At 43.6% G+C, this 16,068-nt stretch overlaps 1 protein-coding gene across 4 annotated transcripts in view; it reads right to left on the bottom strand.

Moving 5' to 3' along the window:
• Positions 1–16,068, bottom strand: part of SPAG9 (sperm associated antigen 9) — a 113,169-nt gene that overhangs the window by 55,286 nt on the left and 41,815 nt on the right. For 2 of the 4 annotated variants that reach the window (XM_083148289.1, XM_083148290.1), the window contains exons 4-8: positions 10,588–10,682; positions 5,138–5,285; positions 3,023–3,218; positions 729–828; positions 83–204 (exon numbers count right to left, since the gene is read on the bottom strand). In XM_083148289.1, the coding sequence (XP_083004415.1) occupies positions 83–204; positions 729–828; positions 3,023–3,218; positions 5,138–5,285; positions 10,588–10,682 (661 nt within the window). Of the gene's footprint in view, positions 1–82; positions 205–728; positions 829–3,022; positions 3,219–5,137; positions 5,286–9,508; positions 9,863–10,587; positions 10,683–16,068 lie in introns of those variants that run through there. The other 2 variants (XM_083148291.1, XM_083148292.1) reach the window with 2 other exon arrangements.

Genomic DNA, 16,068 nt, shown 5'->3' with positions numbered 1-16,068 from the left:
GCTGCGGCGGGAAGGGGTTAAACCTTACTTGCACTAAAACAGTAGATGGATGTAGATAAAAATATGACAGTAAATGGAATACCTAACAAGTCAGCCCCTTCATCAACATCTCCAATAAGGTCTGTTCCAGCTGATGACAGCTCCTCAAATAATGACTCTGTGTTTCGGTCAAAAGCTTGATTTTCAATGCCTTTGGTTGGGGTACTGGGAACACGAAAAAATTAATACACAATTGCGCTAAACAACAAACAAAATATTTCATGGATGGGATTTATTATAGGCAGACATTTATGTTGACCAATATATAACAGGAAGTAAAGTAATGTGTGTATATAGCATGCAAGCTTTACTAAAAATTTATTGTGACAATGGTCCGTTCTGGAGATGATTGTCACAATTAATCTTTAATGTGTGGGCTCCCCTTTTGGCAATCCCAATCAAAAATTTATCGATTGCTGAATCAGATTTTTAAACATTTTTAAAAATCTGGTTTTATTGGAGTTTCATTTTTGTATGTCTGGGCATTCTAACAGGAAAAATATGCTGATCACTGAAACCAATCTGTAATGTTTGGGCAAGTCAAATAGATTGAAGAAACCATTTATCTGGGGGGAAAAAGAAATCACTGGATCGGAGAAGAAATTAATTGTGATTGCTGATGTATGGGGGCCATAAGACTATTACCTTGGAAATATTGGAGAGGTCTTAATACTTTGAATACTACCAACCTGGTAACCTGATGGGCCCTGGGGTCTTTGTCCATGTCCAGCTCTGGAGTAGATTCTATGATTGACTGAACCTCTGATTTTTCCTCATTATCATTGGTATCTGGAAGGCATTGGTTAGTTACTGTATCTCTAGTAGTGCCCCAGTAGTCATTTCTATTAACACTGGTTATTAAGTTTCTTGTTTTATTCAAACATAGGTGTAAAACTAACATAATTATTTGGGAGATTATTAATATATTCAAATTCATACTGAATGCACTACTGCCTCTTAAAATTGTAGCAAAACCATCTTCAATGAAAAATCAGGGCCAGACAAACGCTTGGGTGATGTGAAGATTATGACAATTTTCAAAATGACGGAAAATATATTTCCACTGATACAGCATTAAAGGGATCAGTTATAGGGTTGTATCAAAAGTACATTTAATATTCCTAGATTTACCAGGTTACTTAAAGACTGCAAAAAAGAATAATAATGCTGCACTTATTCCATAAAATTCAACCTGAAAAAAAGAAAGAAAAAAACAACAAACAAAATCGCCTTCTTTCACTACCAATGAGCCAGTATAAAATGAGCTCAGCCTAGTTTGGTCTAGGAGAGCCCCAAATCTTACGCAGCCCACACACGCACCGATCCCGGCGTGCGTTGTGGGCTTAACTAGCACACATAGCATCGCATCGTATGCCTTGTGCATACGATGCGATGCTATGCTAGAAAAAGCCAATACAAAAAGTATGTGCAGCACATACTTTTTGTACTGTAAGATGAGGTGCCGCGGGAGCGCACACCCCATCGTACAGCATCGCACCGCCGGCAACGGTGCGTGTGTGGGCTCCTTTAGAATACAATCTCTTTGTGGTGCTGCCTTATCTGGCTGAACTGAGCCCCAATAAAAGCAGAGACTTTCTAGTATGCATGTTAAGTTTGCCATTGCATTTGTAGGTGTAATGCCAATAGAAAGATTGAAAACACAGTTGTGTTTGCAATCTTGATAATAAGAAACATTGAATAAACCTTTATTCAAATATAGGCCTATGTGGTTTTGCGCATTTTAAAGTTGCCCTCTTCACTGCTGGCCAATAAGAATACACGTTTGGCAAAAAGCCATATCACAGAGCTTCTTCTTTCGCTCAATACCCTGAAAGTTTCTTATTTTATTTTCAGTGTGGATGTAATCGATGCCTTTAGTGAATGATAACATCCATTAGAAGGAACTGAGCATAAATAAATTAGCTGAGAGATGTACTATCATAACCACAAGAGAGTATGACTTCTATGACCTTGAGGCCAACAGTGTTCTAACACAATCTCCTTGAGCACTGCACTGCTAGGAGGCTGCACCAAAAGGATTCCTTTTGTTATATACCAAAAATTACCATTGGAATATGGTAAACTCTTTTCTGAAAATTTCATTTATAGACAATAGATAATTATTATATTCAGTTATTCAAATAAGGGGTGTTTGTAAGGTTTGCGCTTATTTTCTTAAATATTCTATCCCTATTCTAGGCTACAGAAAACATGGACATATTGATTTATCGATATCCGAAGAGGCTTTAGGTTTGTGTCTCAACTCTCGAAACAACACTGAACAGTTGAGTATGTGAGAGGAATATCAATGGCCAATTACAAAGGATATAGGCATCCATATACTATTAAGCAATATGTAAAGGCACCAATGCAGCAAATAGGCCTCTAGATGTTGATAAAATTTCCAATGTGCCACTATATTGATCAATTGACTACATGAAAAGCATGAACTAAAGGCTATGGGCAAACATTGCATTTATGTGCATACATGCTTTTGTGGTTTAATTTGTTCTAGATACAAATTGAATGAGGATTTGCTGTAATTTACTGCTAACAAGCAAGTCTTCAAAATGTGTTCATTACAATGACATGACTTTACAGGAGCAAATTTTAGAGAAAAGTAGGAGGAGTTACTTATTGCAGGGTATTAAAATAAATAAAAATAAAGTGTGCTGTATAAAGTTATAGATCGACCTCAATAAGCGGAGGGTCACCACCATAATCAGAGGGTCACCCCCACCAGGAAAGAGACAAAGTAAACACAAAATAGAGCAGGATGTCTCTAATATATATATCAGAAAACCCATGCACACATTTTAGACCAACTGAAACATCTTAAGAGGCATGCAGACAGCTTCCCTATGTGGTAAAATGTAGTTCGTAAGAATAATCATTCCTTAAGGGAATTCAGTTCTTGCCTGTTAATGCTGCTCTGCATCACAGAACATTACATTTCAAAGTAAGAAGTCAAGTTGTAGACTACCTGTAGATGCGGAGGTGGTCTCCTGGTTAACCTGGACGTCTTCATTCTTCTTATTTTTCTGTACATTGTTGTTCTTTAAATTGGCTTTCAATATGACCTCATCTTTTTGTTCTTTTGACGATGGGTGCACCATGTTGTTAGGGTCTATGCTGGCAGTTTTGCCTGCCCCTGATTGGCTTAGATTAAATAGCTCATCCTGGAATAGCAGCATAAGGGAAGTCTGTCAGATTCACTGTATGTCTCAGGTGCTTCCACCATGCAAACAGGTGACTCAACACCACTATGACAAACATACCTACAGTCATATTAGTTCTACAGGACTGAATGTTAAGGCCCCCATACACTAGGGCGACTTGTCCTTAGGACAAGTCGCCCCCGACTTCCCCCTGAGCTTCCCCGGCTGTACCCGGGGGAGCTTGATTAGATTGGCACTTGATGTGCCATTTTTTACATGTGATAAATCGTCTCGATTTATCACATGTAAAAAAAACCGGGGAGCAGGGGGGGGGGCTACAGAGAAGGGCTGCTGGTGGGAGCAGGGGGGGCTGGGGACGCTGCGGGGGACACAGGCGGCATAGAGCCGGGCAGAGGGAGCCGGGAGCTGTCAGTGCTAGAAAAAAAAGCCTATACAATGAATGGGCAGCCTGTGATTGGCTGAGCGCTCTCTCAGCCAATTGCTGACTAGCTGAGAGAGCGCTCAGCCAATCACAGGCCGCCCATTCATTGTATGGGCTTTTTTTTTTTTATTCAGTACTGACAGCTCCCGGCTCCCCCTGCCCGACTCTATGCCGCCTGTGTCCCCCGCAGCGTCCCCAGCCCCCCCTGCTCCCTCCACCGCCGCGCCGCCCCACTAGGTCCCAAGTCGGGTGGTCGGACGTGCAGCAGGTCCGACCACCCGACGCAGATCCGACCGCGCATCGGATCTGAGGGGACATCAAAACTAGCCGATTTTGGTCCGATTTCGGCCAGATCCTACTGATCTGGCCGAAATCTGACCAAAATCGGCTAGTGTATGGGGGCCTTAAGACCTCTGCCATTCTATAATATTTCCATTACTTATGGAAGGGATGGATTATATTAACATGGACTTTAAGTGAACTGTTCCATTAAGTATGAAGACTCCAGCAAATTCTAAAACCAACATTTATTTACATTAACCTTTTTTATTGGGGTTCTAGAATACCTGACTTTATAAATACAGGTTTGCGATTTTGGGTACTTGTGTATTATCACGGCGCCCTCGATATTGATCGTGCAATGTTTTTATCGCATCGCATGCCATACACCCGATGGCATGCGATGCGACATGATTTTAGACCCCTATTCGATTAAAAATTGTATAAGCACCCTAATGGGTGCTTACAATGTTAAATGCACCGCCACGCCACTCCCCACTATAAACGTGAACCCGAAGCGTGGCGAGCGCAGCGCGCCCGCGAGGGGGCGGCGGTACGCGTCCTACGACCTTTTCATACCCCCACTATCCACGTCAGCGTGGAGTTGATTTTATATAGTGTGGCGAGCGCAGCGAGCCTCCGAGCCCGAAGCGTGGCGAGCCCTGCGAGGGGACGCGTATACCTGTGAAGTTATGCGCATCCCCTCGCAGGGATCACTGCGCTCGCCACGCTTCGGGCTCGCTGCGCTCGCCACGCTTCAGGCTCGCTGCGATCGCCACACTATATAAAATCAGCTCCACGCCGGCGTGGATAGTGGGGGTATGAAAAGGTCGTAGGACTCGTACCGTCGCCCCTCGCGGGCTCGCTGGCGTGGGGGTGCATTTAACATTGTAAGCACCCATAAGGGTGCTAAAAAGCACCCATTAGGGTGCTTATACAATTTTTAATCGAATAGGGGTCTAAAATCGCGTCGCATCACATGCCATCGGGTGTATGGCATGCGATGCGATAAAAACATTGCGCGATCAATATCGGGGGCGCCGTGATAATACACAAGTACCTTGAATTCATATAACAAATCTGGCATTTTTAAACAATATTTTGCATATCTCTCTCTGAGCTGTTGGCACTCAAAGGGTTAATAATCAATTTGCAGTTCCAGCTGCTGTGAACCCCGAATCCCACAGCTACTCTTTTATATGGACACTATATACAGTACCTTTAAACTGGTGTTGCAACGTGCATGTTTTTGTTCATGAAGTTTCCAGGGTCCATTTCCTGGTGTTTCAGCACCACGAGCGTCAGGTAAAACCAAAGAGTCACCGGGAGACAGTGGGAAGATCCCCAAAGAGATGGGACGCTCTTTCCTGAATGGTTATAAAAATTAATTTTTGTATATAGATTGGTCGAGTAAAAAATATTTGTTCATTACCATCAACAGAGCCTCCCCCTCTTTACACATCTCCTTTCACAGTCTTCAATCCATAGCATAACCATTCTTAAATACTTTCTATCTAGATGTTATTTCTCCACTTCCTCCTCCTATATCCCAACCTCAGCATCATTACGGTCCACTTAATCCTCTTCTGCATCCCATTAGCCCAATAAACTTGTCTGCTAAATCACTACGCCCACCCTGCCCAATCATTTCACTTCCTTTACGCATCAATAACAATCCATGTTTTAACAATACTAATCCACCCGCTGCTGCCAGTATATCATTTTCCTCCATACATTATTAAGTCACCCCTTTAGTATTAACCCCCATTGAACCACTTATTGTCATTCTGCTTCTCTGCATTTACTCAGATGGCAGAGTAGACTGGTTGGACATATCCCTCAGTTAATAAGAGAACAGATTTGTGGAAACTAAATTTGGTGCTAGGGAATGCCGGACTGTTAACAAAGTTTTATAGGGCATCCATTAGTGCTGGTAGTAGAGCGTCTACAGCATTTGAGTGGGACAAATATCCAGGCACATGCCAGGCTTCTCAGAAGGAGTTGATCGCACAGGAAAATCTTTCTCAAATGGACAAAACCATGTGCACTGCAGGTGAGGCAGATGTAGCATGTGCAGAGAGTTAGATTTTGGTGGGGTGTGTTCAAAGTAAAATCTAAACTGCATTGTAAAAATAAGCAGCCAGTATTTACCCTGCACAGAAACAAAATAGCTCACCCAAATCTAACTCTCTCTGCACATGTTACAGTGCGTTTTGACTAGTTGAGAAAGAAAGATTCTGCTTTTGCAATAAAGTCTGAATCAGGCCCTAAATCTTTATCACCAATGTAACCTGGCACCAGGGGTTTTGTTTAACCTACTTGCACATCTGCAAAATTTCAATTGCTTTCGGAGTATCCAGTCCCCTCTAGCATTCTGTGGACTGAATGGTATACGAACACCAGGGTTTAGACCAACCATGGTAGGGTCGACCACCCTTAGTCAGACCCATCAAGATAGTCGGTGGCAGCAGTAAAGCTAGTTAGACATAGACAGCTAATCGTGGGACATAGTAGTCGTAGTTTGTTTATTTATAAGGCGCCACAAAGTATTCGCAGCGCCATACATACCAAACAAAAAACAAATGACAAGGTAACATACAGGGTATGTTGCTAAAATGTGGCATAAATAGGGGTATAACTGGTAGAACTTAAATCAGCATCAGTTCTGAAGTAGGTGTCGAAATTGTCGAGGAGACTGAAGATGAAGTAACGGAAGGGAAGAACAGGGCAGGAGCACTGGTGAGGTTAAGAGGTAGGTGAGTACGTGAGGAAGGAGGACCCTACTCATAAGAGTTAATAGTCTAAAAGGAGGTGGGTGGACAAATGAAAAAGAATAGATTAAGTAGGAACGGATGGCAACAGATGGAGGGGTAGGGTAGACAGGATAGGAGGAGTGAAAGGTTAGGAGGAAGAGGAGGTATAGGCTAGTCGGAAGAAGTGGGTTTTGAGGGAGCGCTTGAAGGAAATAAGGGAATCAGAAAGCCTGATGGGTGGCGGGAGGTTGTTCCAGTGCAGGGGGGCAGCGCAAGAGAAGTCTTGGACACTGGAGTGGGAGGAGGTGATTAGGTGAGAGGTCAGGCGACGGTCGGTGGCGGAGCGAAGAGGACGGAAGGGAGTGTAGATAGAGATCAGTGAAGAGAGGTAAGGAGCGCTGGAGGAGAGAGCCTTGTAGTTGGTAGTGAGGAGTTTAAAGAGAACTCGGAAAGGAATGGGGAGCCAGTGAAGAGATAGACAGAGGGGAGGCAGAGGCAGAGCGGCGGGAGAGGAAGATGAGCCTAGCAGCCTCGTTAAGAATGGACTGGAGAGGGGCGAGGCGGATGAGAGGTAGCCCGGAGAGAAGGATGTTGCAGTAGTCAAGGTGGGAGATGATAAGAGACTGAATGAGAATTTTGGTTGCATCAGTGGAGAGGAGTGGTCTGATGCGCGAGATGTTGCGGAGGTGAAAGCGGCAAGACTGTGAGACCACGAATGTGGGGGGTGAAAGGGAGGGAGGAGTCAATGATGACACCGAGGCAGCACGTTTGTCGGTGGAGGTGATCTCGGTTTCACCAATGCTGATGGAGATAGTGGGAGAAGAGGGGATGTTCGGGGGATGGAAGATTAGAAGTTCAGTTTTAGCCATGTTTAGTTTCAGGAAGCGTTGGATCATCCAGGCTGAGATGGCCGTGGGGCATTCAGAGACCTTTGACAGGAGTGATGGGGATAGGTCAGGGGAGGAGAGATAGATTAGGGTATCAGCAGCATAAAGGTGGTAATGGAAGCAGTAGGAGCTGATGAGGGTGCCCAGAGGTGGTGTAGAGGGAGAAGAGGAGAGGACTGACCCTTGGGGAACACCGACTGGCTGCGGGGTAGTAGGAGAGGAGGAGCTCGGAGTGGAGACGGAGAAGGAGCGATCGGAGAATTATGAAGTGAACCATGAGAAGACCGTGCCAGTGATGCCAAAGGAGCGGAGGGTGTTGAGCAGGAGAGGGTGGTCAACCGTGTCAAAGGCAGCCGACAGATCAAGCTGGTCGAGAGGACTGTTTCAGGACTTTTGGTTCCAGTCCACTTGGATCATTCTTCACTATCCAAGTGGACAGAGTTAGAATAGAATAGTGATGCATTTTACCCATCTAATGAAGCCGTGTCGACAAGGGTGGTCCACCATACCATGGTCAATCTAAACCCACGTCGACCTGCTAAACCAGAACAAGACTGTATACGCCAATCCATAGTAACTAGTATCACAATTACAGCAGCATGCATACCAAGGTTTAGCACTTTAGGTAAACTGTTCAAAGCATCCTTAAGACCATAAATAATTTAATTTGTCTAATATATTATATTTATTATGTGGTTTTAGATTTAATTTAGGAAAAAAATAAGATATTTTATAAGCCAAAAATATGCCATAACTTTTCAGACTGTAAGTGTAACTTCAGCACTGCACACGTAAAGAGCGGCCTAGCCCTGTAGCATGGGACCAAGATGGATCATATTGTTCTGTATTCTCTGTACACTGCAGAAGTCTACTTATGGGAACCTAAACTAAGCCTATAAACATCTAGGACATCATTGTTACTATGCAAGAGAGTCACCAAGGATTTTTCATCTAATAAAAATGCACTGCTAAATACGGTCCCTATAATCAATAATTTGTCAATCTATAGGAAAAGAAAACAAAACAGTCAATGCTCCTTTGTGATCTGTGAGGTTATATATTCATGCTGCATACAAAAGTCACAAAACACCAAGTCACTCAGATGCCAAAGTACCCTTCCTTCCCCTTAACCTAACATACAGAGTAGTCATCTGTTCTGTTTCACTAACAGACTTGTAATGCATCTATTAATGCCATACCTAATGCCGTTATGTCTGTCCTTGGATCCACCATTAAATATTAATTGTTCATTCCGTTCGCATACCGACAGTTGCAATGTTTTTATGTTTAGAAAGTCAAATGATCTCACACACCAGCTCTAGCAACTATATTCTATTTATTTTAACGTATTTAGCTCAGATAATCCCTAAAACAAAACAGTAGCAACCAAATCAAAGAAGACGATAAATAACTGCAACAGAACAATGTATGTCATGGCTTCCATTAGAGATGAGCCAGGATACAGGAGAACACAGCGTTTGTCCTTGTTACTGACGAAAAACATTAGGGATTAAGTGCATACAAAATTAACTGCAAAGGAACCAACTCATTCCTTCCAATAACAACAGACCAAGTAAACAAGTACACATTAACCACACGTAAAACTGGAAGATCTATACTTTAATCCACAGTAAACATTACAATTCCACACCACAAACTTACTATACTAACTACCTATAACCAAATGCAGTCTTACAACTAAAATATTCATTTAAATATATCATTTCCTATGAAAGAATGCAAGTAATCATCTTACAAAATATGTACGTGCATGTAATAAGAGCTGGTACTAATGCATGTGCAATTGTGGCAACAAGCTATATAAAGATGCTATGTAATTATGATAAAAAAATACAGTTACAAACAGGAATAACCTGTAAACACTAAAGGGTCTGGCTGGATGCAATATAGTTAAGAAAAGGCAGACAGGGAAAGACAAGGCCTGAGTACCTGAGGATCCTTGGTAGTTTTTCCGTTAAGGCCGGCAAGCCTGTAGAGAATGAGAAGTGCACGAGCAGCAGAACGGAGAGAGACACTAGGATGGCAGAATTAATAACCACCGCCCCGCCAACGAAGCCAAATACAAACAGAAGCATGCATCTGGGACTCATGGCGCTGCGCTGGCATGGTGGCACGCCGGTATCAAGGAATCCACAGGACTAATAAGGGTGTATCTGGACTCTGCTGAGGGTCTGTCATTCAGCTGATGCCATGGGCAGCCACTGTGTATGCTCCTGCAGTAGCCCCACAGCGATGACATCATCCTTCTCTCTCTCTCGCTCCGCTCTGTCTCTCCCTCAGAAATAAATGAGGAGGGAATATTGTCTTCCCTGAGCTGCAGCCAATCACTGCACACTGACTATCTGGGGACTACAGCAATGGAAGGGAGGGGGTGGCACTAAACAAAACACAAACATGCACTCTGTGCTGCAACCTAGGCACATTAGCCATGTAAAACACATATTACACATGCAGAATAGAAGAATGCAGATGATTTATGACATTAACCCTTTGCGTGAACACTTCAGAATTGTGGATTTAAATAAGGATGTGGCACTCCAGCACCCCAATAATTATAATACGGTAAAGCAGGCTGGGATATGTAGTTCCTCACAAGCTTGCTTGCTGCTACTTTAAAATAGTCTTTAAAAAAAAAAAAAAATATGCATAATAAAAAAAAAAAAAAAAAAAAAACAGAGTTTAACTACTACAATAATCCCCATTTAAAAACATTAATGTCCCTTACACTTTAATAATGCAAGCCACAAGTATAATTGCTATTTTTGACACCAGCACACATTGTGTGTGTGACATTTTCTGTACATTTCAGCTCTATTCTCCGACTGAATTCCAATCATTCAGCCAGCTTTTCTGAATCAGCCTGAGCATTGTTCCAGGATTTAAATACAATGGCAGCATTCTCTCCAGCAGACAAAAGCAGATTGGTGGGAGGTGGGGGGGGGGGGGGGGTGCGGGTTGGAGACTTTCTTCTCTCTGCACTTTGTCACTTTAAGATAAATGCAACTTACCTAATTTTACTGTGTACAGAAGACTCCAGCTGGTCAGAACCCATCAGCTGCTGAAGCTTGGTACGTTCCAAGTGTTCCATGTAATTATGGATCATCTATTGAAAGATGTTGAATGATCACCTGGTTAAATTACGTTATTTTTCACTTTTGAGTGCAAAAATTATTACAGTCTACTAGAGAAACCAAAAAACACAATGGACATTGGGGCAGATGTATTAAGCCTTAACAAGAGATAAATGCAAGGGTGATAAAGAAAGATAAATATCCAGCAAATCAGCTCCTTACTAACTTTATTCAAAAACACAGCCTGTAACATGGCAGTTAGGAGGTGATTGGCTAGACCAGGGGTGGCCAACCAATCAGCGATGAAGAGCCAAAAAATCTGTTTTGTAAGACAGAGCCGAAACGCCAGTTTCATCTATCCGGTCAGTGCGCCATATCTTTCAGTCTCACGTGCTGTTCACCGAGAATGGGATGCGCATACATGTGAGACAATTGCGCATCCCTGCAATGAAGATATGGCATGCTGGCCAGATCGATGAAACTGGCTAAACCTGTAGCCGCCACTGATGAGGAGTGGAGAGAGAGATGGAAAGTGGAGAGATAGATGGAGACCGGAGAGAGAGAATTGGAGAATGGAGGGCGAGAGAGATGCAGAGCAGAAAGAGGGAGATGGAGAACAGAGAGAAAGAAATAGAGAACGGAGGGAGAGAGATGGAGAACAAAGAGAGAGAAATGGAGAGTAGAGGGAGAGAAATATGGAGAGCAGAGAGAGAGAGAAGGAGAACAAAGATAGAAATGGAGAGACAGCGGAGAGAAGAGCGCAGAGGGAGAGAGAGCGGCGAGAGAGAGAAAAGGAGAGTGGAGAGAGATGGAGAATAGAGAGAGAGACACAGAGACAGACATAACTGTGTGTGTGTATATATCTCAACTTTAACCCCAGTACAGGTATGACTGGGTTCCTTTGAAGCCCCTCCCCCTTTGAAGCCCCCCCCTTTGAAGCCCCTCCAAGTCACCGCCTCCCCTGTAGCTATAGGAGCAGGTACCTAAGGCAGTCGCGGACCTGTCCCCCCATCATCCGTCCCTGTGAGTAGTTGGCCCGATGAGGCTGCTCCAAGAAACAGCAGGTTGTTGTCGTCAACGTAGCACCCGCAGCAGCCGCTTACGATATGCATGCCAGAGCGTCACAAATTTGTGACATCAAGCCCGGCAATAGAGGAAGTAAAACCCGGTAGAGACTTTGAGAGGACTGTCTAGCACAGCTGCTTGCTGCGGGCTGCTTCATTGTGCGGCTTTAATAAAAAAAAAAAAAACATGGAAATGACAGTAGGGGCCGGGGTGCCTCCCCTCCTAATTCCACCCCTTACAGGTTACACCCCTCCCCTTACTAGGTTACCCCGTGCCTGCCACCAGCCGCTAGCTAAATCTGTACTCCTGCCCGCATCCCCTCCCCGGCGCCGGCTATCTCCAGTCACTGCCCTGCTACCTCACATCACAGAAGAAAAATATATGCGACTGTCAGAGTGTGCGATAGGGCCACCAGCCGCGGCACCCTCTGTGACAGCGCTGCGGCGCACACTTTAGGAACCACTGGGCTAATGAAAGACGTCTTCCTAGGCGCTGGGGCGATGAGCCGCACATTGTGAGCGGAAGAGCCGCATGCGGCTCACGAGCCGTGGGTTGGCCACCCCTGGGCTAGACGTTTATCTCTCTTTATCACCCTTGCATTTATCTCTTGTTAGAGTTTAATACATTTGCCCCAGTGTGTGTACCGTAGCCAACTAGCAGAGTATAAAAGATACTTCTGTAATTTTCAGCCATCATTCAACAGTCTTAAAAGTATAACAGAAAGATAGATTTCACCATTGAGTCTCTATGGGTGTGGTATAATTACCCGACAGTCGGGATTCCGACAGTCATTACTCAGACGTCGGAATCCCGACTGCACAGCGTGGGGAGCGCAATGAAGCCCCTTGCGAGCTCGCTGCGCTTGCCACGCTGCGTGCACGGTGGCGAGCTGCGCTCGCCACCTATTTTATTCTCCCTCTATGGTGGTCGTGGACCCCCACGAGGGAGCAGTCGGAGTATTGACTGTCGGAATCCCGACTGTCGGGGAGCCGTCCGGCACCCATCTCTATACTGTATGACAAATTCCAGAAATGGTGTCAGATACTTAAGGTTACAGTGCAAAAATATCTGGCATAGTACAGCACATACATTTCCTACAGTCACAATTCAGACCTAGAAATGGGCATCAGTTTCACATATGACCAGTCTAGTCCCACTAGAATGCCAAACCCCCATTTTTAACAGTAATTCAACGTCCAGTTCATTTTCTAATCAAATGTATTCGCATTAACAATTTCAATTTATTATTTAAGCATTTCCTTCACTGTAAGCCACTGATAATTGGGCGATACAATGGGGAAACTTGGAAATTCCGCATGTTAAACTCCAAATTTACCAATCCTGATGGGTTACATGTCGGATTTCCCAGATTCTCTGACCGCAGTGTCGTAGTAATGTCCTAATCCATAGCAGATGTAAGGGGCTTTATTACTTTATTTGCCTGTAATGACCACTGTAACAATCCATTTTGTCTATATCACAGTTTGTTCTCTGGTTTAATAACAAAGCAGAGAGCGATTCCACCACACTTTAATAAAGTGGGTACAAACAGGAGAAAAAGTTCTAACATTTGATCAGATATGGTAAAAGATGCACCAACTATAATTTTCAGTATGTTTTAAACAATATTTTACGTTAACGCAATCAATCTCCACATGAATGAAAACGCTCTCTGCAATAGGTAGGAATGCCTTTTTGCAGATGACAAAGTTATGAATAGTAGAGGGATAAAACAAATTATTGAGGATCTAGGTAAAGTCGATCATCAGGACCCCACACAGGGCATGTTTTGCAGGTCTCCTCACAGAATCAAGTGAAATAATTAGTTCCACCTGTAGATCTTTTAAAATGTGTCAGTCAGTAATGAGTGCACCTGTCGGGTGACCTGGAAAACGTGAACGGTGTGGGGTCCTGAGGACAGAGTTTGAAAACCACTGGACTACAGAAATAAGAGTATGGAAACTATAGCTGAATGCCAAAAAAAATGCTAAATCATGCACTTGCATACCAAAAACCCAAAGAATACAGTATTATACAGAAAGCGATATCGGTGTCTATTTCAGTTGACTTAAAAAGGTAGGTAAGCAAAGTAATGCTGCTTTCACATTGCCTAAACGTTTGAGACCCGGCATTTTCAAACGGTATATTACAGTTTTAATAACCTTTCACACTGCACATAAATGCCTGGTCTCAAGCAGGTTTGCAGTGTGAAAGCAGGACAGACAGTAGCTAGAAGACAGCTTAGTGCATATGTAATGAGCCACTCATTACATATGTTCATATGTAATGAGTGCAGTGCATATGAATGAGATGCTCATTATATATGTGCATATGTAATGAGCGGCTCATTAGATATGCACTGCGCTCTCATAGCTACTGCCTGAGTCCTATATACCGTTTAAGAGCCTTTCCCAATGGCAAAAAAAAGGCTCTTAAAGCGGGTAAAACACTGTTTTTTTACCCGTATAACAATTACCGGTATTTGTTAAACAGGTAAAGCAACCTGGAGCTTTCCCACTGCAGCTCTAAACGTTTAAAAAAGGCAAAAAAACGGCAATCTACCATTTAAGAGCTGCAATGGGAAACGGGTATAACAAAGCAATGAGAAAGGCAAGTCGGATGAATAACTGGTGAAGAAACAGTAGCAGAAAGGATTAATGCAACCGTATATGTTAGAATTTTGTGTTCATTTCTTGAGGCCAAATATCCAACAGGATATAAATACAAAAGATAAAGAAAAAAGTAGCCTAATATACAAATGAGCCTTCAATTATAAGACATTTATTGTGCACTTCAAAGATAAACAAAAAAAAAAAATCAATAAAATATGCATATTACAGTGAATTTAAATCAACAATGTGGGGTCACTGGCATCTGAAATCAATTGCTATATGGTAATCCATTCCTAGTTGTGTCACCTGTTAGAAAAGATTCCTAATAATGTCAGTGTCTTTGGTGGGTTTCTCTGGTATAAAGGTATAATTACCAACCAATGTCCTCCAGGGGACTTGATCCAGGATAGCATAGCAGCTGTATACTCCTGGGAGATGTTGAAAGAAAACAGAGTCCCACTTGGTGATGGAAGATAGCTGTGGCTGGATCCCACAGTGCGGCTGGTCCGGATGGCAAAGTGCAAAGTGCTGTGCAAAGATGGCAATGGCAAAGTGGCTGGCCTACAGCATCCAACGCATTTCCCTGTCTGTAGGACAGCTTTTTTCTTTCAAAAAGCTGTCCTACAGACAGGGAAACGAGTCATGAGTTGCAGGCCAGCCACTGAGCAGAATACTAGCTGAGGTTACTACAAGGTTAACAAGGAATTTCTGCTTTTAGGATTTTATGATACTCTGCCTTCTGTGTAAAATTGGGGATGCAGTTATAATCCCGGCAGTCGGAAACCCGGCGTCCAAATTCCAGACCACTGAAATCCCGGCACTTTGTCCCTCTGTGGGTGTCCACGACACCCATAGAGGGAGAATAAATTAGTGTGCCGAGCATAGCACTGGGGCAGGGACTGATGTGAACGTTCAACTATACTCTGTAAAGCGCTGCGGAATATGTATGCACTATATAAGAAACTGTTAATAAATAAATAGCAAGGCACCGGGACCACTGCGTGGCAAGCGCAGTGAGCCCGCAAGGGGGGCGATCCACATCCCCCCCTTGTCGGGATTCCGACCGCCATAATTTCGTATCAATCCCTAAAATAGACTTCAGAAGAAACTCTACAAAAACACACATTTTTTTGACAACACATATTTGTTGAAGCTCTAAATCTTGGTACAATGGCTATATTCATGGTGGTATATTCGCATATTGCTCTAACTGTGTGGAGTTTGTATACTCTCCCCGTACTTGCGTGGGTTTCGTCCAGGTACTCCAGTTTCCTCCCACAATCCAGAAATATACTGGTAGCTTAATTGGCTCACAACAAAGTAACCCCAGAATGTCTGTGTGTGCGTGGACATGTGGTAGGGAATATAGATTGTAAGCTCCACTGGGGCAGGGACTGAATGTTAAAATATTCGGCACTTGTGTAGTTTCACGGCAGTTATGTAGTTTACGTAGTGGTGTATTGAGAATACCAATACAGCACTATGCTGGCTACGTAAACTACGTAAGTGGCTTTGGAGCCCTGAAAATACACAATGCTTAATATCCCCACTATCCACGTCGGCGTGGAGTTGACTTTATAAAGTGTGGTGAGCGCAGCGAGCCACGCGAGGGGACGCGGATATGCGTCTGCTCGCCACACTTTATAAAATCAACTCCACGCCGACGTGGAACTGGAGGTATGACGTGGATAGTGGTGATATGACGTGGATAGTGGGAGTAGTGGGGGTGAAATGGCAGGTC

This window comes from Crinia signifera, chromosome 6 (genome assembly GCF_055691185.1).
Source record: "Crinia signifera chromosome 6, ASM5569118v1, whole genome shotgun sequence".
NCBI classification, from domain to species: domain Eukaryota; kingdom Metazoa; phylum Chordata; class Amphibia; order Anura; family Myobatrachidae; genus Crinia; species Crinia signifera.
The sequence above is the reverse complement of the archived record's forward strand: the minus strand, read 5'-3'. Positions and strand labels throughout refer to the sequence as shown.